At 44.2% G+C, this 24,504-nt stretch overlaps 2 protein-coding genes across 11 annotated transcripts in view; one reads left to right on the top strand and one right to left on the bottom strand.

Moving 5' to 3' along the window:
- SNAP91 (synaptosome associated protein 91) overlaps nucleotides 1–7,273 on the bottom strand; it is a 177,091-nt gene extending 169,818 nt beyond the window's left edge. For 8 of the 10 annotated variants that reach the window (XM_075597913.1, XM_075597917.1, XM_075597919.1 and 5 more), the window contains exons 1-2: nucleotides 7,144–7,273; nucleotides 5,945–6,088 (exon numbers count right to left, since the gene is read on the bottom strand). In XM_075597913.1, coding sequence (XP_075454028.1) covers nucleotides 5,945–6,074 — 130 coding nt within the window. In that variant the 5' untranslated portion in view covers nucleotides 6,075–6,088; nucleotides 7,144–7,273. Of the gene's footprint in view, nucleotides 1–5,944; nucleotides 6,089–6,551; nucleotides 6,668–6,771; nucleotides 6,876–7,143 lie in introns of those variants that run through there. The other 2 variants (XM_075597916.1, XM_075597914.1) reach the window with 2 other exon arrangements.
- A 16,458-nt stretch (nucleotides 7,274–23,731) lies between these two features.
- The window catches only part of LOC142492396 (uncharacterized), a 46,871-nt gene continuing 46,098 nt past the window's right edge, over nucleotides 23,732–24,504 (top strand). The window contains exon 1 of the mRNA XM_075595040.1: nucleotides 23,732–23,942. Coding sequence (XP_075451155.1) covers nucleotides 23,732–23,942 — 211 coding nt within the window. The remainder of the gene's footprint in view (nucleotides 23,943–24,504) is intronic.

Genomic DNA, 24,504 nt, shown 5'->3' with positions numbered 1-24,504 from the left:
CGGCACGCATTGGAAGGGAGATTCTGGAGGCTAACAAGGAGTGAGTACCTAAGAGGGGGCTATCCCAATGAGGTGAAGGAGATTGTCCTAGGGCTGCTTCCCCAACCTTCAGGGCTTTCTGATGCCCCCCACCCCATCTTTATGGACTGAGTACATAATCTATGATGCCTTAATACCCAGTGTTCTCCCTTTCCATAGAAGCACACATACAGCACTGTGAGCACCATTGTTCTATCTCTAACTCTGTACATGTGTAGCTAGACAACTGATCTGACTCTAGAGATGATGTACAGATCCATTCGTAGAAGATTTAATGGAACTGCAAATAGTTAAATGTTTACACATGGTGGATCTTGATCTACCACATTTAACATTACCTGCAGACAGAGGAATGTGAGGATGAACCACCAAGGAGCTCCCTCTAAGCTTACTAGGTGCTACTTGTTATTTGACACTATGGGCTTTACGAAACACAACTTGTGCTCTGGGAGTGAGATATCTATTAAGATAAGGTATTTTCCAGTGGTTGTTGATGATCTTTGTTATACGACCAGAATAACCATTGAATTTTGTAATAAACTTAACCCCACTATTGCTAGATTCAGAAGTTTTACCAATTATACCCATTTTGTCCATCTCTCTGCTCTGACAATTAGATTAGATATTAAACCTAATATAAAAAAAATAACAATATCAGTAGATGCCGAAAAAGGCCTTCGATAATGTAAGGTGGAAGTATCTATTCCCAATACTGCAAAAAGTGAGGATTGAGGGACCTTTCCTTGGGATAATACAATCAATGTACATGGACCCAAAAGCTAAAATAATGACAGTGAGGTTACAGTCTCCCGAGTTCAAATTAAAAAGGAGGTACGAGACAGGGGTGCCCACTGCCACCTTTGCTCTTTAGTTTAGCGATCGAGCCCGTGGCTGCTCCTAGTGTCTAATCGCATTGCAAGACATATGTAAAGCTATTGGGGAATTTGATAAACTCTTAGGGTTCAAAGTTAATGTAACAAAAACATAACTATAAATCCTCACAAATAAGAATGATTTAACATGGGATGAGAAGTTATCCTTTAAAAATGACAGGGAAATCTAGAAAATATCTAGGTATTAATATTGCAGCGGCCCTGGGAAAATTATACGTAGTCAATTTTAAGAGTATTTTTTTAGAAAGACGGAGGAACCTCCCTCTGAACCTGTCAGGGACATGCAAAAAGGTCAGCTTTGCCAGAATTACAAAATGTTACCATTACTAATAAAAACAGACACTAAAGAATTGAATAGAGCATTTACTAGGTTCATTTGGAGAGCAGGACAAACCAGAATAGCATTTAAAAAAAAAAAAAAAAAAAAAACTACAACTTTGCAGAGAATCGGGGAGGGGGTGGGGGGGTGGCTACGTTTCATCGATATCAGAAAGTACATTACCAAGTAACATACCAAAAAACAGGCGGTTTGGCAATGACAAATTCGGAGCTACTAGAATAAGCCCCATGAGTTTAACTTACTTAATGCATTAATCATCCATTCTGAGGACTCTGGGAATGGCCATGCACAGAGCACCCTTTATTCTAAACTCGTATGTGTTACCGTGCGATTGAAATAAAACTTTGCGTTAACGTGTCAACCAATATCACACAATGCAAACAAATTAAGCTGCCGGAGACTTTTGACACGATTGCTTTAATAATAACAACGGGCGCTATATGTAAATGGACAAATGAAGAAGTCCAAATATTATACTAAACAATACAAAAAGGCAGCCATCTTGAAAAACATTCAATAACTACCTACCAAAGATAAAGGAATTCCTAATGATGCAGAATCACATCAGTTCTAAAAGAGCCCCTGGTACAAATTATGGAAAGGAAATAATCAGAAAGAATAAGTAGAGGCGATTGAAGTATGGAATCAGGATGAAGACAGAATAAAATATGTATCTTTGGGACCTGTACATGGGAGTGCAGCTTGAAACAGAAACATAGACAGTATATACTAGAAAAGCAAGCAGCCAGCTTACTAGTCATCAGATACATAGTTACATAGTAGTAGTCAGAGACAGAGGTTACAAACGTTAATTCCCCATTTCCTGAAGTATTTTTGCTCTCCTGAGGCCTGAGATGTGTTTGTGCACCGAAACGGTGGATGCAACTTTGACTCTTTAGGTTGCGCTTGCAGTGTCGGCAACAGCGATGTCGCGTCAAAACAAATGCATTGTCGCCATCGGCACTTATAGAACACGCGACGGCGTGACCAAGCGACAGCGCTACCAAAAATCTGGTAGTCTGTTATTTGATTTTTTCAGCGACGGTCTCCCCTTGTGGCCAGAGAGCTTCTCCGTCCCTCTGCCTTCCCACTTTCTGACGTCACTGGCCTTGTAGCCAGCAACGTCGCCTAAACTTAAATTACACCTAGCTCAATGGCAACGTCGCTGTCGCCGGCAGTAGAAGCGCAGCCTTAGTCCTTAAAGTAACTTTTTTGCTACATTGGAAAACTCACAATCTTTTGGTATGCTTGGCTCCCTTTTGTATTTCAAGAGAAATACAGTATTGCGAATACCATATAAAAACCAATCTGATTACATTTTAATTTAAAAGTTTCACCTGCTTACTAAAGATACATAATATACAGCTATTGACTGTGTACATAAAACGCTTAGATTCTGGTATTCTGTACAGTACGTCAGGGGAGTGGGGTAAGGGGGAATGAACCCTCGCAGCAGCTCTGAAGACCAGAATATGGTAAAATGGTGCTACAGTGGCGGCCACCTTTATCCTCATGCGGCCTTATCGGCGCAACTCTGAAAACCGCGGGCAGATGCAGTATGTTCCGGTATTTTTAGCCGCGGCCGCCTTTATCCTGGTGCATTGTATTAGCGCTGTCTCGGCATGAATGCGACATGAATGCGACATGAACGCGGTGAAGTGCGTGGCATTTGGAAAAAATACCCAAACCAAATCGGAGATGTTGGTGAATAAAAGGGGACGTGACAGTACAATCTGGGGTAAATAATGATGACGAACTTGTGAAGAAAAGAACCCCAATAACGAGAGCACTCAAAGGTAAATCTTCATCTGAAGCCTTGGCTTTGAGTGCTCTCGTTATTGGGGTTCTTTTCTTCACAAATTCGCTATTCTGGTATTCTGCACAGCTTACAAAGTGGTGTGAAAATAATGGACTACAGCCACCTGACAATTATAGTGGAGCTGCCTAGTCAATAGTTTCCTTACAAAACTGACAAAAAGCATTCACTTGCAGGAGAAATGCTTCCGTCTATTGACATGTTATAGAAGTTGATAATATCAGTTTCAGTGACAAGCCGGCATTGATGGAATTTAAAGCAATAATTACTACTACACACTTCTAAGACGTTTAAAAGGTGTAGTTCCACCTACCCATGCGTTTTGTTGCATAGATGGAGATACCTGCCTCCAAAAGTGCCCCCGGTGCCATCCCTGGGGAACAAAATGGAGATTTAAATCTCCTGCAGCAAGCGGGCCAATAGAAAGCTGCCATGTCATCTGTGGCAGCTTCCTATTGGCCGGCGTACCGCAGGATATTTAAGAACCAGAAAGTAACTTGCGAAAGTAAGTCTCCTGAACCAGGGGCCCGTGGGGCTGAAATTAATATGTTTCCGTTCTGGGGACCCTTTGCTTTATAACTCTTATCAAAAAGAAAATTGATTACACCACCAGCAAACCAATAAATATTTGCATGGCCTATAAACTCTGTCCCACTAGCTGGTCTTTATATATACAGGCATACCCAGCTTTAAGGACACTCACTTTAAGTACACTCGCGAGTAAGTACATATCGCCCAATAGGCAAACGGCAGCTCACGCATGCGCCTGTCAGTACGTCCTGAACAGCAATACCGGCTCCCTACCTGTACCAAAGCTGTGCGCAAGCGGGGAGACTATAGAGCCTGTTACAAATGCGTTATTTACATCAGTTATGCACACATATAAAGATTGCAGTACAGTACATGCATCAATAAGTGGAAAAAGGTAGTGCTTCACTTTAAGTACATTTTCGCTTTACATACATGCTCCGGTCCCATTGCGTACGTTAATGCGGGGTATGCCTGTATACAGAGATAAAATGTACTGTATTTTAAAAATTGCATTGAATTAGCGCCATCACATTTTATAGAATAAGGAACCAAGTAAAAAAATGGCTCAGAAATTAAACCATTACTAATCTTGTTTGCATTTCTAGAGGACACAGACTGAAAAACTACACACCTCGAGATAAATGTGAAAAAAAAACAAAAAAACACAATGGTCGCTTTCAATGATTTTACCACTTAGCCTCATACATCATCCATTTCTCTCCAAGCACCCATATTGGAAGGGCTCTCCTCGTACACCGGGATACAGTATGTGTTAGAGCTGCTGCAAAGTCTTTGTGCCAGGGGACTTGGTGGGGTACAATTATACAGAAATCAATATCCTTCGACAAATCGTCATGAGCATTTACAGGGGAAATACAGTAAATTTTTCTCATGACCAGATCACGCAGTCACATTTTGAAGCCAACAATGTAAAGGCGAACTCGTCTCCTTAATGCAGAGAGCAGAACAGATTTTTTTTTCTGCACATGACAATGCACCCATAAAACAACTGCTTATAGCCCTGTAATTCCCACAAGCTGCATTTCTACTTCGCAAGCACCAGGGCGTAAGGACGACAAAGATTACAACCAAATGAACCAGGGGTGTGGTAGCAGATCAAGAATATCTTATAGATTTCCGGTTCTCTCTCATCAGCATTTTTTCCCCCCATCATAATAGAGGGTAAAGGAAGGTCAAAGATGGAAACAATGGAAGAAAACAGAAGGCCATATGACGACAATACTTATTTTGTGTGTGTGTCAGATGATCATTTGCACGTTTTGCTGTTGACGGGCCCTGCACTGCATTTGAGATCAGAGCAATATGTTGCAGACCTCCTTCTGCAGCAAAGGGAAGTGTCAAGCACAGAAGCAATGGGGGAAATATCCGTCACCCACCCCTTATTTTTCTCCATTCTCCTTTTTTTTTTTTGTTACATCAAGGCATCAAGCATTAAAGAACACAATTTGCAAAACCTTCTTTAAAACCCTGTTTCAAATATGTCAAAAAGCAAATATCAGGATTACCATCATTTGCACAAATACGAAAGTTAATAATGAAATCGGAATATACGGGCCTGCTTCAGTATGCAAGGTTTCAAAATAAAAGAGATGATAAAACCACCAGGTTTTCGCATCATTTTGCACATGCTTGTTAGAAATCATATAGTACACATTTGACTTGAGGAAAACCCATTACAATAGAAAGCATCGCTCATACTAAATATAGAGATAGATATAGACATAGTTTGCTTGGTTTTGTTAAGGTGACAATTTATTTTATTTTTCGAACCCCAACTAAAAAGAAAAAAAACATTCATCATCACAAATTGTAAACCAGAGCTGGGTGGGATTGCTATGTTTTTTTCATCTTGTAGCATAGGGGCCTGTAACCCCAATTCCAGACTAAACCAGGCCCTGATCAGATAGCAGTATCCTAGAACCATAGTGCTTACAAAAAAAACCACCTAGCCAGGCCAGTTTAGATAGGCCTTTGGCTTCCAGAAAGCTCAATTGAAGCCCTGGCCTGATTAACCCCTTCAGGTCATCCAATTGGTAAAAGCACAAAAGGGATAAAAATGAGTTAAGCCAGAAATACACGGCTGAGTAATTAATAGCTTCTCCGTTCCAACCTTTTCACAACCTACAAAAAGACCCTTCAAGGGCCCAGCTACGACTTTGGCAGCCTAACCCCTGCAGTGCCCCTGCATGCTGGATATAGCCTCTGGCAGTGCATGGGATTAACCTGGCCGGGGTCCCTGCCTGGTTCTGAAAGGCAGTGCTTGCATTTGACGCAGCCAGTGCAGTACGAGCCAGTGACACTTACAGTCAAGGTGCTTTTTCTTGGGCCCCATCACTTCATGAGTGGTCGCCTTGCAGACGGCTCTGGCCACGGCCGACCCGGTTACGCTGTACTGTGCGGCAGCGATGCGATCCGTCAGCGTCTGGCCCGACATCTTCTCTTCCTCCTCTGCCACAAAAACCAAGAGACAATTCCCCCACGTTAATTTGTGCCCTCCTAACGCCGGAGCCTACAAAGAACCACCTGCTCCCTAACCAAACACCTTCCCTTTTTCCACCCCCTACTTCTCTAGTCCCAGCCATGCTTTTTATTAAAACATCCACTCGAGAGCCATTCGCCGTGGTTGGAGGGGATAACACATCAAAGTTATAACCAAAAAAAAAATACAAAAAAGGAAAAATGGTGCAATGAGGCAATTTCAGCTTTTCTCATCCCATAACGGTGTATCCTAGTTACTGCAAAGCAGAAATCCCTCTCCACCCCTCATCCTTTCTATCGTCCCACAGCATCTGCCACCATTTGACAGTCATCCCAGCACAGAGCGTAGGCATGAGCACTGCAGACCTTGGATATGGATGGCTTTTTCACCCCCCCAAAAAAATATGAATTAAAAAAAGAAGAAATAATCCACCTGGTCAGCCCTTAAAAATCAACAGAACACAGCCCTTCAGAATAGCACCACTGAGCTCCTCTCGCTCACACACAATAACACACATCTTTCTCCTCCTTCCTCCCTGTCATTCTCACTGACAGGGGATTAGGATATCAAAGCCCCACCCCCCACCTTGCCTCTCAGCTCCGTTCTCTCCCTTTTAAATTATTAAAGGGGCAAAATGCAGACTGATCCCTACACAATAATGCTGTATGCTCCTGTGATCCTGAGAAGGGATGCACTGTAGCAGAAATAGCACTCCCCTGCGATATGCATGCAACCTGATCACCCCATACCGCTTCCCCTCCCACCTGTCAATGTGATCACCTTAACCCCTTCACTGACAGGGCAGCATGCCATGCATGGGCCAGATAACATTATTTTGTGTGTGTTTGCAGGCCTCTCTGGGGGGGGGGGGTGGGGGGGGGTGTAACACGTCCAGATAAGACTATTCAGTCTCTGGAGGGAGGGCTTAACCCTGTCATTGCTGGAGGAGAGTGGAATGAGCTGGGGGTTAATGAATGTCTGTGATGGGTATGAAAGGGAGGATTGAGGCTGGATGCAGTCAGACCTGTGTGCAGCTTTGCAGGTTATCCTCCTTCCTTACTTCTTCGTCCTCCTCCTGAAACTGATGCTGAAAGGAAAGGCTCTGCTTGTTCCCTCCCCCAACACAGGGATGTGTGATAAACCCCTCCCCCTCTTACAGCATCCCACTGATCACACACCACCTGCACACTTGGGGTATATATATATACACATCTATGTACACATCTAAAATACGTTTATGCATATGTATGTGTGAACTCTTATATGCCTGTATTTTATGTGCATCAAAATGTTATTCATATTTCTATGGATATGTATGTGTCAATGTTTTTCCACAATTACATGTTCATACATACCTAAAATGTGTACACGTGTGGCTGCATATGTGTTTGTGCATATCTACAAGACATTTCTTAATATATATTTATTTATTTTTACGGTATGTGGTATCCCAGGGTTTAGATGCATAAAAAGAGGGAGGATGAATTGTTAATTACAAGGGGAGGAGGATAGATATGTACTGGAGCTGCAGATCCCCAGGAGTGAGGATTGTTTAATTTGAATGAAGGAGAAGATAGATGCATGGATGAGGAGGCAGAAAGCTAAACACACATTGTGCACTATATCATATTTATATAGATATTTATTGTGTGTCTGTAGCTCAGCAGTGCCTTAGTAATAAATATTAAGTCTTGATGTCCAACCTCTCGTATAATCCTCTGACGCTGCCTACAATACCATTATCTAATAATATTCTCTATACATCCCCCACCCCCCACCACCTAGTCACAATGGGTGCTGCCGAGTTTTCCACCACTACCCAAGGGAGATTTTCTGATTGGCACAAAAGGACTTGACCGCTTGTGCTGTTCTTATTCCATGCAACCTCAATGCAAATTTCCCCTATTAAACATCTACTGAGATCTACTCCCCCCCAAACTGGACAAGTAAGGCGTGCCCCTGATTAAGCAAAGCTCCCTCACCAGCATCTCCCTACTCTGAGTGATGGTTTATGCTAGTCAGGTGATCTATTATAGACAATATGGTAATATTAACCCCTACATCACCACCAAACAACCCTGTTACTTTTTGAGATGGCTGCAAAGCAGTATTCCATAGTTAATGGGTTAAAGCAGCAACTCCTACCCCCCCCCCCCCCCAAGCCTATTTGAACCTATAATGTTAGTAACTTGCACATGAACATGCCCTGTCCTTCTTATTTATGTTTTTGAATGTTAAAAATAATAAATGGCAGGGGGATGTGGTTTGGAGCCTGACAAAGATGGCTGTGTTTAACTGAAGCTCCTCAACTATAGATCCACTATCCTTCACTACAAATTTATGCTATCCTGTTTCAACTCTGCCCTCTCGCAAGCTAAACAAGCCTACTTTTCTGCACTAATCAACATGCACAAGTCTAACCCACACCAACTGTTCTCTGTCTTTGATACTCTACTCAAACCACCCTCAGCTGCCTCTCCTTCCTCCATCTCCGCTCAGGACTTTGCTGACTATTTTAAGGAAAAGGTGGAATCCATAGGGCAGAACATCACCTCTGTTTCTTCCTCCCATCCTACACCTCTTCCTAACTCTCCTCCTGCCTTCCTTGACTCTTTTTCCACTGTCTCAGAGGAGGATGTGTCGCTGTTGATCGCCTCTTCTCCTTCTACTACTTGCCCTCTTGACCCCATTCCCTCCCATCTCCTAAAACCTCTTGCTCCTACTATACGTCATCATTTGCAGCTTCCTATTGGACAACCATTTAAATGCCTATCTTAAAACCTGGTAAGTACACTAATATATATGTCAGGAAACAGTGGAGGGGGTCATCGGAGCTGAAAATGACGAGGTTCACCTCCAGAGCACCACATGGATCGGAGGGAGTTAGCTGGAGCTGCTGCTTTAACGTTTATCTGTATAACTATATATGGTAATAAGAGTACAACAAGGAAACACTATATATGGACCTAAAACAATAGAAATGTTGTTTAGAAATTAATTGTTATGTGTCTTCTATCAATATCACCACTTTCATTTTTCCTTATCATTAAATTAGAACTCATGTTGTAAACAAGGTTCTGAAACCTACTTAATGAGAACATCCTGGCCATGTCTCCCACAGTCTCCACCAAAATTCAGTAGTTTTAAATAGCTGAACTGTATACCTACAATACCCGCCTTAACAACATTTAAGCTCACCAGTATTGATACCTCCTTTATTTTAACAGTTTTATTAATATCATAAACACTACAGGAGGAGATTACATAAGTGCTCCTCAAATTAAAACTAAGCAGCCAATGTGGACCTAATTTACTGCAACCTAAGTTCCTATGACTTGGTGCCCCAGCAATTGCCAAACCGATTGCTTCCCTTATCAATTCTATTCTGTCTTCAGGCCATATCTCTAAGACCTGGAAACTGCCTGAGTTGTCCCAATCTTCAAAAGTGGGGCTAAAACACTGTCTCAATCAGGCCAATCTCTCTTCTCCCAATACTATCCAAAGTCATGGAAAAATGTGTTCACTCCCAATTAAGCGATTACTATACCAAGACAAATTTTCCTAGCTAATTCCAATCTGGCTTTTGCCCCAAACACTCCATGGTAACTACCCTGCTAAAAGTTTGCAATGGGATCCAGTGTGGAATGGAACGGGGACAACTCACTGGTGCAATATTCCTAGATTTTGCAAAGGCTTTTGATATTGTTGATCATGTTATCTTGCTAAACAAACTCCAGTGTTTTGGAATAGGGAAGCATGCTTTAAATTGGTTTCATTCCTACCTATCAGGTAGATCCCAACATGTGTCTCTCAGGCTCTAAGGCTCTGTTCTGGGGCCCCTACTCTTCTCAGTGTTCATCAATGATCTTCCTACGGCTTGTAAGGGAGCTAAAATACACATGTTACTGTATGCAGATGACACAATTTAATATGTACACAGCCCTAGCCTCTTCGACCTTGAACACATATTTCAATCTGACTTTTTGAGACTTAATTGGTTTTCCCGAAACAAACTGTTTTTAAACACTGACAAGACTGTAGCAATGGTATTTGGGACCAGGGCTACATTTTTAAAGCTTTCAATGAATGAGCTCCAGATCCGAACCAACACTAATACCATCCTAGCCCCTATTACTAGTTTTAAAAATGTGGGCATATGGTTTGACTCCCATTTAACATTTGGGTTGCACATTGATACCCTGACATCCAAAACCTATGCCAAACTCGGCGTACTTTATACAAATCCTCCCTAAATCTGCAGGTTAGAAAACATATAGCACAGCAGATGCTACTGCCAATTATAGACTATGGGGACATAATATATGGCACGGCACCCCAAACCCACCTTAGCAAACTTGATACCTTCTACAATTCAATATGCCGTTTTGTCCTCCAATGCAACTACAACACACATCACTGCGAAATGCTCAAAGAACTAGATTGGTCATCACTTAAGTTTAGGCACAAAGTTCACCTTTCCTGTCTTGCCTTCAAATACTTTGTGGGCAAGCTACCCATCTACCTGAACAAGCTCCTCACCCCTACCACATACAGCACTTATCATCTGAGATTTGACTCTAAAAGACTGTTCATGGTCCCAAGGTTCAACAGAGTATCCGGCCGCTCCTCCTCTTACCGTGCACCCCAAAACTGGAACAACCTACCAGAGACTCTCACATCCGCCACCAGTCTAAGTTCTTTTAAAACTAAAACTGTCTTACATTTTAATCTGGTCTGTAACTGTTACATGCGTCTATAACATATATTATCTCTTTATGTACATGCAACGTCTTGTATATAATGTATAACCTTGCTCACTTATGTAACTATGTATTTGTAACCATGTATCTGTCATCATAAGTCTGTGCCCAGTACATACTTGAAAATGAGAGGTAACTCTCAATGTATTACTTCCTGGTAAAACATTTTATAAATAAATAAACACACAAAATACTACTACAATATACAATTTACATTTTCCCAAAATACAACTGAATTCTGAATAACTAACAAGTGCTAATAGTTTTATATATGTGTAGATAACCTAACAATAACCTTACGGGGAAGGAGTGGCTCAGGAAGTGAATCAGGGGAGCCTGGTTCAATTCCCAGTTTCAGTTCTTTGTGACCCTGGGCATGTCACTTTATCTCCTTGTGCCTCAGGCACTAAAAACATAGATTGTATGCTCATCTGGGCAGGGGCTGTGTCTGTAAAAATCCGATGTGTTGCGTATTGCGCACTGTACTACTGTAATTGTGAAGCGCTTTGAGTCCCATTGGGTGAAAAGCACTGTATGAAATAGAGCTATTATAAAAGCTATAACGCTATTATCTCCAAAAACAAAAAAGGAAGAATGACAACGATATTTATATACTTATAGCAGAGATACCATCATAGGAGTGAATTGGTGTGATGCTGAGAGGGTAACCAGGCCATCAATAAAGGTATTATGCCTAGCTGGTTACCTCTGATCCATATTTGGGGATTTAGAGTGTCAGCTCTTGAACCTGTTTATTGCATCTGCAATGTATGTAATTGTGTCAGCAATAAAGAATTTATATGTGTTTTACCTTTCCATGAGTGCCAGCAAGCAGAGATTGCTAGGCTATAAGTTTCAGGGGGGGATTTTGCGGAGAAAGCCTTATCAGATTGTGCCTAGATAGTCGGGGTCCAGAGTTGCTGGGCGCCCCAATAATGTACCTGGGAGTCAGGTCGGCAGCCCGGATACAGGTAGGCACAAGGCTCCGGTCAAAATCCTGCTCTGGAAATGCTTTTTGTTTTGCGACTCACCACTAGGACTCCCTGCTTCAGTACACACCAGAAAGGTAAGCAGGGCATAGGGGTATAAAGTATCTCCTGAACGTTACTGGGGTCCCCCCAGTAACAGAGGGATCCCCAGTTCATTGCCCAGTTACCCAGAACCAGAATAGACGTTCTGGGGGTACTCAAACCATATATGAGGTTGCAAGGGTTTTTAAGAAACCTAAGTCCGGTTTTCAGTTAGATAGAGAAAACAGCCATGTGAATGAACCTGCACGTTTTTTCATTCTACCCAAAGGACTGAGAAAAAAGTATATTTTATTACATGGTGTTTTAATGGTATATATGTTTATGCACAGTATTATGAGACTTCCTTGTCCATGGTTCAGAGAGACCATGTGGTGCCCAAGCTTGGTGCCACAAAGTCTGCTCGGGTCCCGAACATGAAAGCTTCAGAGGTTGCCAAGGTGTGAAAGCCATTTGGGCAGCGGGGTTAGCCTCAAGTACTCACGACATGGGATGAATGGAATTCATCGGCCCACCATTTGCCCAGCCCAGAACCTAACTCCACGGGTGGCTTCTGACTGACAGGTGGCAGAGGTGCCAGGTTTGCGCATGCCCTTGTCAGAATCCAAATCCGTGCTTGCCCGGCTTGGATAGACTGGCAACCCTCTGATAGGCTGGCAGGATTCTTCTAACGCTCTGATAGGCTGGAGTATTTCATGAATGAACTCTGAAATACTATAAGAAACCCTTAGCCAATCCGGACAAGAGATTCACTCAGATTCTAAGCGCCAAGACAGCAGTGGCAAATTTGAAATCACCAAAAGATGCTTTTGGAGAAATAGCAGCGAGCCGGCTTCAGAAATTTCAAGGCAAGAAATTTTCTAAGTCCCACTTCCCAGGGCCAAGTTTTGAAAATAGAACGTAGCGGTCGCGGCTTGGATTGCAAGCTGAAAAGAGTACCCGGACGTTTGGTACTATCTCCCGGTCAAGGAATTTCGGCAGCTCCAGAGCAGATACAGCGGTGGCGTCAGGAACTTCATGCCAATTTGTGTTCCGCTACATTTCGGGACAAGTCCCGGTCAACCTAAAGACTTTATTTTATGTGCCATTTCACCTAGGACAGTGTAGTTTTATTGCCCAGACCCCCAGTAAGTGTGTTTTCTTCTGTACTTTTTAATCCACTGTGTGTACATCTGTTTCTATGGAATAAATGACAATTTGTTTTACTATCTTGTTTTGCTCAGTGAATGATCCCGGTAAAAAGGTGTAAATACCTGGTCTCCCGTCACAATGGGAAAAATAAATAAAACATGACAATCATTTAAAATGCTTTTTTTTATGTAGGTATTCATCATTGGTTTTAGTAAATAACATCAGTAGAAAAAGCTTTGAAGCATAGATTTGACACTGTCCATTTACACTTATGATTAAGAGATTTGATACCTGCTATACTAAAAGATTTTTATAAGGAGAACAATTGGGTACAGCGCCTATATATGCAACAGCAAAAAAACACTGCTACAATTTTCTTATTTTTTATTTCTCGCTTTTCTATCTAAAATGTATAAATCTTTTGAGATTATTGTTAAATAGCTTTTCCCAGTATTTAATAATTTTTTGGAGTAATTCACAGTACCACTGGATTCAGGTAATTACTATGTCAACTGCATACTTTTTAACTAACTTCAAAGCTTTGGTGCAGCTGCACAACTCCCTTAGCACTCGGGGATCTGCAGTCTGGTTTTATGTACTCAAAATGTTCCCAGAATCCCTAGAAGCAGTGGAAGCACTGTATGAAAAGAAATAATGGTGAAAAGCAGGGTTGGAGACCTCTCTGAGACGTGAATATGCTCACAAGTGATATTTATTTTTGCTGTATGCTATACGGGGCAGGGTTCCTGTCACCTTTTTTTACCCACCATAACTTATTTAATGTGCGGTTGAAACCTATCCCAGCTTCAAATTGCAAAGTCAGTATAACCAGCCTCACACTGATAAGACCCAAAATGTTTAAATAGCTGGCTGTGAGTAGGTGTACTGGCTGTGCACTTTAACCCAGGCTGTGCTGAAAAGCTGTGTAAAGTGTCAGGCATGAGCTTATAGGAGTCCATGTCAAAATGGATTTGAAGCAAAAGATGACATTGTGTGTAATTTCCCAGTATCCCTGGCTGTAGTGGAAGCACTGTGTGTTAGGAGATGATGATGGTGCTCAAAGAATAAGACTAGTAAGAATAATATCTCAACCATAAGAGGACATGACTTGTCTTTTCCTGATTAGCATCTGAAAAAACAATCTCTCGCTCCCACCACCCAAGGAACAAGTTAGCATATGAGGGTGCACAGGTAGCCTCCATGACTGTGCCTCTTATCTGTAAAAAGAATTAGTTTTTAAAACAAAATAATTGTGAAATAATATGAAGGCTAATAGTTCCATAAACAAATTAGTCAAATTTGAGGAGATAGCAAGGCAATGGTAAATGAATCCCCTGAATGGTGCTAATACAACAGGGTATGAAATAACTGCAACACATAAAAGTCCAGAACCATAAGCAGTATAAAGATAATGGTGACTATAATCCATCCATAATGCCCAATCACGTGTGTATACTGTATATGGCATCCAGCTCACCTGATGTAACACACGGAAATAAGCCGACATGGAAGAGACCAAAAGCCGAGCAACCTAAGGATAAGTCCCGTAGCCACAGAACTCACCCTGCAAAGGTGCCCAAATCTCCTCCGGTCTGTCCATGCAGTGGGAGCATGGACGTGTAAACACACTGCTATCGAAGGAATGTCCCGTTGCAGTCGCAGTAAGTATTTTTATTGTGTGTGTTTTTATTTAGATGTGTTTAATTAAAATTATTTTGTTATCTTCATAACATCTGTTTATTTTTTTCTGATATATCAGAGTGCTTACATCTGGGATTCTTTGTTCTCTCTCTCTCTGTGTGTATGTATTGTGACAGAAACCAGGGTATGGTAATAAATTCCATATATAGGTCTCCCAGGATACTGAACAGTTTCTATCCTGTTTAGGCTGAAAAGTGCAGCCTCAGAATGCATGCACTCTATCCCACAGTTTGGCAAGTGCTGGAACTGAGGGATGAGGGATCCAGACCAGAGTTTGTCTGCTGCCTGATTTCTGTCACCTGTCCTGCTAGTTAGAAATCAGGTATTTAAGACTGATTTCCTGGTTCCTCTTCCCTCTCCCCAAGAGCCTGGAGGCAGGAAGGCTGCTGGAAGCAGAGAGGGGAAACGCCTCTCACCAAACAGGTTAAATCATTCTGTTCCTTTTTTCTAAAACTGCAAAGTTACCTATTTTTGTTGTTGGAAGTGGATAAGCCATTCCAACCCCAGTCAGGGAAAACCTTAAGTTAAGTTATTGCTCAGGCGAGCAGGGTTTGGTTTGCTTATGTATTATTTTGTATTCCATGTGGCAGTCTCAGTGCCTGGGACTGAATAAACCAGGCAGTAGCCTGTTTAAAGGAACAGCATGTTACGCCTCGTCATTTAACCTACCCTAAAAGACCGTGTTCTAACAGTCCCAGACAGACGGTGGAGCCCCAGGAGTAAGCCGTTTGTCACATATGGTGGAAAATGCGGGCAGAACACTAAAAGGTCTGTGGGTTAAAGAACTTAAAAAAAAAATAAGTTTTTTTTCCCCAAACAAGATGGAAGAGGTGGTGAGTGCGCTGGTACGCAATGTCGCTGCCCAGAAAGACGCGAATGAAACCCAGCAACAGCTGTTAGTAGCCCAGCAAGAGACTAATGCAAACCAGCAACAGACGAATGCAGCCCTGTAAGAGGCGAATGCAACCCAGCAACAGCTTCTAATAGCCCAGCAAGAGATTAATGCAAACCAGCAACAGGCGAATGCAAACCAGCAAGAGACAAACCGCTTGCTGAGAGAGGAGCAACAACGGTTCGCCCAGGGCTTACAGCAGGAACTCGAGATCCTGAGAGGGACTATCATTAAGACTCCACTGGCAGAGGCAGGCCCAGTCCCGAAAATGACCAGGGCAAGCCACTACCTTCAGAAGATGGGGCCCTCGGATGATGTTGAAACCTATCTTCTCACTTTTTAACTCACGGCACAGAGAGAGGGTTGGCCAGAAGCTGAGTGGGCCAGTCTGATCGCACCCTTCTTAAGTGGCGAACCCCAGAAGGCTTAATTTGATCTAGAGCCAGCCGAAGCTAACGTCTATACAAAATTGAAGTTCGAGATCCTCGCTCGCCTCGGCGTAACCATGGCCGTTCGCGCCCAAAGGTTCCACGCATGGTCCTTCACGTTGGATAAAGCCACCCGATCCCAGATATATGACCTCATCCACCTCGCTCGGAAGTGGCTACAACCCGAGATCAACTCAGCAAGCCACATCGTGGAACGGTTGGTCATGGACCAGTTCTTGAGGAAACTTCACTCTGCCCTACGCCGTTGGGTCAGTCAGAGTGACCCCCACAATGCAGATGAGCTGGTGGCCCTCGTAGAAAGGTACAATGCAGCAGATGAGCACCTGCAACCCACAGTCATAGAGCATCCCCACTACCTAAGGTTCCAGGACTCTTCCAGAGACGGTAAAAGGGTACCAGGGTTAAGGGGGGCTGAAGAGCGATGACCGCCTTCACACAGTACCAGCAACAGTGGCTCGCATACTAAGGGCAACAGCCAACATGGAGAGCCGAAAAAGGGCTCTAAGTGTGACACAGACTATGTACCTAAATGTGTAAATTGTTATGAGAGGGGCCACACCGCGAAAGTCTGCCCACTAAATGCTGAACCAATGCAATGCAATAGCGTTGAACCTTATTAGTTGTGGTCTCAATGTATGGGCCCTAGCCCAGAGGACCCCTTGAATAACCATCTCTGGGCATTTGTAAAAGTAAATGGTAAGAGGGTTCGGGCACTACTTGACTCTGGGAGTATGGTTACACTAGTGTCCGAATACCTGTTGCCTATTGGGAAAAAACAGGTAAACAGTTCACAAAGAGTGGCAATATGTTGTATACATGGGGATAATCACGAATATTCCACTGTTGATGTTCTTATTGAAACAGAGTTTGTTTTTTTAGATTTCAAAGTGGATATAGTACCCAAACTGGCACATGATGTGTTAATAGGGACCGACTTTCCCCATTTTCTAAAAATGTGGTCCTCCTCTCAAAATAGCGCCCAGAGTTCAATAGCGGACCATTAAGAAGTAACAGAAGAAACAAATCCTGTCCCTTTTTCAGAAATGGAGGTTGACGAGGGCCCAAATAAAAAGGGGAAAGAGGAAGAGTGCTGTAAAATCCCCTTTCTCATGGCCACCTTGGTAGGGAATACCCCAAATAAAGATGTTGAACAGGCGCTTACCACCCCAGAACAGGATAAGACCTTCGCTGACCTAGAGGTCAGTCCTGGGAGTTTTAATAAAGGCCCAGTGGGAAGACCCCACATTAGCAGAAGCAAGGGGGAATATACGGGACCAGAATAGTACTCCGGGCCAACCAGATAGGTCACTTGCCTACCCCTACTTCGAGGTAGAGAATGACCTAGTATATCGGGTTGATAAAAGGAAATCAATTATAACTAAACAATTGTTGGTACCACGGACATTCCGTAATGTAGTATTACACCTCGCACATAGTCACCCATTGGGGGGACACCTAGGGGTGGAAAAGACAAAAGAAAAGGTTCTCCAAAGCTTCTATTGGCCTGGGGTTCTGGCAGAAATTACAAATAATTGCTCCTTATGCCCAGAATGTCAGATCACCGCCCCGTTCAAAGCGTATCGTAGCCCATTGGTACCCCTTCCCATAATAGATGTACCATTTGACCGGATTGCTATGGATCTAGTAGGACCCCTAATAAAGTCTGCTAGGGGACATCAGCATATATTGGTAATATTAGATTATGCCACTGATATCCGGAGGCAATTCCCCTACGTAGCACCTCTGCTAAAAACATAGCAAAAGAGTTAATAGTCCTGTTTACCCGGGTCGGAATTCCTAAAGAGATCTTAACTGACCAGGGAACACCATTTATGTCCCAAGTAACGAAAGAGCTATGTAAACTCCTAAAAATCAAGCATCTCAGAACCTCAGTCTATCATCCACAAACAGATGGTTTAGTGGAACGATTCAATAAAACCTTAAAAAGCATGTTACGCCGGGCGGTCGATAAGGATGGGAAAAACTGGGATTGTTTGTTACCATACCTGTTATTTGCCATTAGGGAGGTTCCCCAATCATCCACAGGCTTCTCCCCGTTTGAACTATTGTATGGCTGACACCCAAGGGGCTTACTGGATATAGCCAAAGAGACTTGGGAACACGAGGTTACTCCATACAGAAGTGTAATAGAGAATGTTGCCCAGATGCAGGACCGCATAGCTGCAGTCCTGCCTATAGTGAGGGAACACATGGAAAAAGCTAAAGAGGCACAGAGGAATACGTATAATAAGGGTACTAGGGTCAGAATTTTTTTTTCCAGACGATAGGGTGCTAGTTCTGGTCCCCACCATAGAGAGTAAATTCCTTGCTAAGTGGCATGGGTCATATGAGGTCTTGGAAAGAGTGGGAGAAGTAAATTATAAGGTGAGACAGCCAGGTAGGAGGAAACCTGAGCAAATTTACCATGTAAACATACTTAAGCCCTGGAAAGATAGAGAGGTCTTGTTAACCCTAGTACCCCCAGGTCCGTCAGAGAATCGAGAAATTGACCCAGAGGTTAGCATAGCTGAAACCCTGTCCATTCATCAGAAACGAGAGGTCCAGAATTTAGTGAGAAGAAACAAAGAAGTCTTCTCTACACAGCCAGGTAGAACTAGCGTAATTGAACATGACCTAGTCTCTGAACCGGGGGTCCGAGTTAACCTTAAACCGTATCGAATCCCGGAGGCCAAAAGAGAGGCTATAAGTTTAGAGGTTACAAAAATGCTAAAACTAGGCGTAATTGAGGAATCCCAAAGTGGGTGGAACAGCTCTATAGTTTTAGTCCCAAAGCCAGACGGTACAACAAGGTTTTGCAATGACTACCGTAAACAAACGCTGTGTCAAAATTTGATACTTATCCTATGCCCAGGGTTGATGAACTGGTAGAGACACTGGGCAAAGTCCGATATCTCACGACCCTAGACCTAACAAAAGGGTACTGGCAGGTTCCCCTCACAGAAAGGGCAAAAGAAAAGACGGCCTTCTCAACCCCAGACAGCCTCTTTCAGTATAGGGTGCTGCCTTTTGGCTTACATGGAGCTCCCGCCTCTTTCCAAAGAATGATGGACAAAATTTTAAAACCACATGCTCGGTACGCTGCCGCCTACCTGGATGATGTCGTAATCCATAGTGAAGATTGGCAATCCCACCTTCCAAAGGTCCAAGCTGTGCTTGACGCAGTTCGGTCTGCTGGACTAACTGCTAACCCTGCTAAATGCACTATTGGTCTGGAGGAGGCAAAGTATCTGGGGTATTCTTTTGGCATAGGTTTACTCAAACCCCAAACACTCAAAGTAGAGGCGATACAAAATTGGCCAAGGCCAGTTACAAAAAAACAAGTAAGGACCTTTTTGGGATTAATTGGTTACTATAGAAGGTTTATTCCCAATTTTGCAACTAAGGCAACCCCACTAACCGACCTCACAAAAGCAAGAGGGCCGCTAATGGTAAAGTGGTCCCCCGAAACCGAACAGGCCTTTAGAAGCCTGAAAGAAGCTCTCTATGCCCAACCAGTGTTGGTCACACCTGACTTCTCTACAGATTTTTTTTTCCAAACCGACGCATCTGAGGTAGGGCTGGGGACTGTACTCTCCCAGGAGTCTCAAGGTGAGGAGCACCCCATCCTTTATTTAAGTAGGAAACTAAATCCCCAGGAGAAAAATTACTCCATTGTCGAGAAAGAGTGTCTCGCAATAAAGTGGGCTGTAGAGACGCTCAAATACTATCTGTTGGGGAGAAAATTCCGGTTGGTCACAGATCATGCACCCCTCACCTGGATGTGTCAAAACAGAGAGAAGAATGCTAGAGTGACCAGGTGGTTCCTAAGCCTACAACCCTTTAAATTTTCTGTTGAACACAGGTCAGGGCACAAACATGGCAATGCTGATGGGTTGTCAAGGATGCACTCCCTAATATCCATGGTCGCTCATTCCTCGAGGTCTGAGCTGGAGGGGAGGATATGTGACAGAAACCAGGGTATGGTAATAAATTCCATATATAGGTCTCCCAGGATACTGAACAGTTTCTATCCTGTTTAGGCTGAAAAGTGCAGCCTCAGAATGCATGCACTCCATCCCACAGTTTGGCAAGTGCTGGAACTGAGGGACGAGGGATCCAGACCAGAGTTTGTCTGCTGCCTGATTTCTGTCACCTGTCCTGCTAGTTAGAAATCAGGTATTTAAGACTGATTTCCTGGTTCCTCTTCCCTCTCCCCAAGAGCCTGGAGGCAGGAAGGCTGCTGGAAGCAGAGAGGGGAAACGCCTCTCACCAAACAGCTTAAATCATTCTGTTCCTTTTTTCTAAAACTACAAAGTTACTTATTTTTGTTGTTGGAAGTGGATAAGCCATTCCAACCCCAGTCAGGGAAAACCTTAAGTTAAGTTATTGCTCAGGCGAGCAGGGTTTGGTTTGCTTATGTATTATTTGGTATTCCATGTGGCAGTCTCAGTGCCTGGGACTGAATAAACCAGACAGAAGCCTGTTTAAAGGAACAGCACATTACGCCTCGTCATTTAACCTACCCTAAAAGACCGTGTTCTAACATTCCCGGACAGATGGCGGAGCCCCAGGAGTAAGCCGTTTGTCACAGTGTATATATATATATCATTTTTGTTTCAGATCTTTCCAGCATTGAATGGGTAAAATTGGTAAATCTATCTATTTATTCTACATGTCCCACCCAGCAACAGATCTAATACATCAACCCCTTTGCAGGCTGCATAGACCAATGTGTTGCGAGTCCCTTAAGAAGTTAACCTGTAAACTAAAAGAATTCATTCACATTCAGTGGACTGACTACTTTTGTCAGGGACAGGAATTGCTAACCTTAGTTTAGTATCTCTCTTACAGAATATTCCTTCTTCAAGGGTATCACAGAAGGCAAATATTGACCCTTAATTGCTGAATTCCATCCCCCTTGATTCCAGCCATCCCACAATAAAATGGACAGACTTGTTACATTTAAAATAGATTTAAACGTCAGCAGGCATGTATGCGTAACCGAGCCACAAAGCTACCTGCATTGTCGCCACCTTCCCAAGCCCTATATAGGGTTAAAAATATATATTGAGATGGACTTCCGGTGACGTCACCGTGAATGGTTGGCTAGGTGAAGAGCTCCCGACGCCCTCCAAAGAAAGGGATTAAATTAAGCACCCCACACTGCTGAAAAAACAAACAAAAGTGGCCAGTACCCTCCCTGAACCCACGGACATGGCAGGAAAGCAGCAGAGGAGAACCCAAAACCCAGTAACAAAATTCTTTCCGCCCGCACAGTGCCAGATGGAGCCGTCCTCTGACTCCCAAGATGGAGGTGAGGAGCTCGCACACACCGCGGAGGCCACAATGCTCGGCCAACTCAATCCGGACCAACAGGAACTAAATAAAGACTTCTTCGAGTCCCTGTTCCTCAGAATGAGAAGGGGCTTTCTGGAAGACCTAGGGACGGCCCTCCAGGGCATCAGATCAGACCTGGGCACCCTCACCACGCTAACCGAGGTACTGGAGACCAAAATGGACGCCGTTTCGACAGCCCACTCCAACACAGAAGATGATATGGCCAGAATGGGTCATGAAATCGCAGAACTTAAAAGCACCCTCGAGGACCATGAAAACCGTGACCGAAGGCAAAATCTACGCTTGAGAGGTATCCCTGAGTCAGTGCCGACAGAATCTATTCAAACCTACCTCAAGAAAGTATTCCTAAGCCTAGTTCCTGAGCTGTCTGAGCACAACCTCCAGCTTGATAGGGCACACAGAGCCCTGGGACCAAAATCCCCAGACCCGAACCGGCCCAGGGACGTGATAGTGAAGTTTCACGCTTACACTGCAAAGGAAAGGATAATGTCGGCCGCAAGAGGGGCAGGAGATGTTCAAGTGGACGATTACACCATCCAGATCTTCAGTGACTTATCCAGGACCACTGTCATAAAGAGGAAGGAGATGAAGCCCCCACAACTCTCCTACGAGATCGGGGAGTTAAATATCGATGGGGCTTCCCCTTCAAATGAATAGTGCCCAGGAATGGCAGATTTTTTACCATCTCGGATCCTGAGGACTCGATTGACTTCCTAAAGGCCCTCGGCATCACTCCCCCATGGCACGGCCAGAGTCCACGGAGACCCCACGAGCTTCTGAACGTCTCGCCAACCAGAGGACCCACTGAGCAAAACACCACCCAGCTACTTGCCAGATGGCCCATCTCTCTGCTCCCCCACACGGGCACCCCCATACCAAGCAACCTACTCACTTTCTTAAGCGCAACCCTGCTCTTCCCCATTAGCTGTTAAAGGGATGCTCCGTTAGTGGATGGCACCGCATCCCCCCCCTACTCCCCACCCCTCCCTCCACCTCCCCCACAGTGGCATACCCCTAATCAAAACCGTCCGCAACACCCAACCCCCCCCCCTCCCCTCCCTCGCCTCGCTTCACCTCGCCCCACCGCGCTCAGACTTACCACACCACTCCTCGCCCGGCTGCTGCCTCCTTGTCTCCCTGGATCCCTCCCGAGGAACCGCTGATTGGAAAGCTCCCCATGAGACCTATCCTCCCTCCACACGGACAGAGCCAGAACCACGAAAAAACGGCTGCCAGCGTACCTCACCGCGCAACGATCTACGGAGGCCTGGAGAATGCGGATTATCTCTGGCCAGAGACGCTGAGCACATCCCAGGAACACTCTCCCCCGGACAATCTGGCTCACCAAGCCTCAGCAGCCGGACAAAGCAGAAGGGAAACCCCCCAGGACTAACAGCTGCTGCACGAGCTCGGAAACCCTGAGTAGAGGACTTATACCCCTCTCTAACAGCCCCTAAGGGAAGTCGTATAATTCTAACCTCCCCCTCTCCCCCCCCCCCAACCCACAAGCCCAACTCCCCGCTCACCTCCACACCCTCACATCCAATGGTTTGATCCCCCCAAAGCTCACTACAGAAGTTCAATATTATGTCAAATATGCACGACTAACTGAGTTCCATGTATGTTCCAATATAATGTTTCTAACGCATTTCCCCCCCTCCCCCCGTCCTCCATCCAACCCCCCCTCCCGTTCCCCCCCTCCCCATTCCCCCCCTCCCCTTCATTCCCTCCCCCCTCCCCCCCACCTGCACCACTATTACTAGTGGTTGGAGACTTTAATATGGTCCTCTCCCCAGACCACGATAAATCCACACTGCCCACAACCACCCACACCGCCCAAACTCAGAAAAAGACCAAAAAATTCAGAGAGATCTTACAAAACTTCTCTCTAATGGATGTCTGGAGGGCCCAGCACGTGGGCCAGAGGAACTACACGTTCTACTCAGCTCCGCATCAGTCTTACTCGCGGATCGACTATTTTCTAGGCACCACTAACATTCTCCAGGCATCCTCCCACTCCAATATAGGCCCTATCACATGGTCCGATCACGCACCAGTCGAATTGACCCTCTCCCTGCCCTTTGTTAAGAACTCTGCATATAAGTGGAAACTCAATGACTCCCTCCTCAACGATCCACAGATAGTGGAGTCAATCAAACAAAAACTAGCCTCATTCTTTGAAATAAACAGAGGTTCTGTCTCAGCAGCGGCAACGCTCTGGGAAGCACACAAAGCTACAATTAGAGGAGATCTTATCTCGCTAGCCTCCCACAAGAAACAAATGAAGCTTAAAATGCAAAAAGCACTAACGGATAAGATCCTAGCCCTAGAGCAACAACATAAAAAGGCCCCCTCCAAAAGATTATTTAGAATACTTGACAAAAAAAGAACAGAGCTAAAACTTTCCCAGCTCGAAGAGGTAGAGAGAGCACTAAAATGGACCAATCAAAGGTTCTACGACAGGGGTAACAAGGAAGATAAACTCCTGGCCTCAAAACTCAGAGGTATAAAGGAAAAAGCCCAAATCACAAATATTCGCACAAAAAGTGGCCAGATCTCCTATGTTAGAAATAAATTGCTTAGCAGTTTGCGAACTTCTATGAAGATCTTTACAATCTTCATCCTCCTAACCAAGAGAAGGATAGTACCGAATTAGCCTCCCAATACCTGGCTCTGTGTAATCTACCCTCTCTAACTAAGGAGGAACTCGAAACCCGGAACCAAAAAATCTCACAAGAGGAACTGACCCAAGCCATAAGCTCTCTTAAAATAGCCAAAACTCCAGGCCCTGACGGCTTTTCCAACGCCTACTACAAAAAATTCACAACATCCCTTTTCCCCTTCCTAATCGATATGTTCAACTCCTTCCTAGAAGGAGAACTGATCCCAGGCACAATTTCGGCTGCCAACCTAGCTATTATCCACAAGGAAGGAAGGGACCCGCTACAATGCGGTAATTACAGACCGATCTCCCTGCTTAACACAGATCTTAAACTCTTCAGCAAGATCCTTGCAAACAGGCTAAATCCTATTCTCCCCAGACTAATTCATATAGACCAAGTGGGC

This window comes from Ascaphus truei, chromosome 4 (assembly GCF_040206685.1).
Source record: "Ascaphus truei isolate aAscTru1 chromosome 4, aAscTru1.hap1, whole genome shotgun sequence".
NCBI lineage: Eukaryota > Metazoa > Chordata > Amphibia > Anura > Ascaphidae > Ascaphus > Ascaphus truei.
This window is presented reverse-complemented; position numbering and strand designations above follow the sequence as displayed.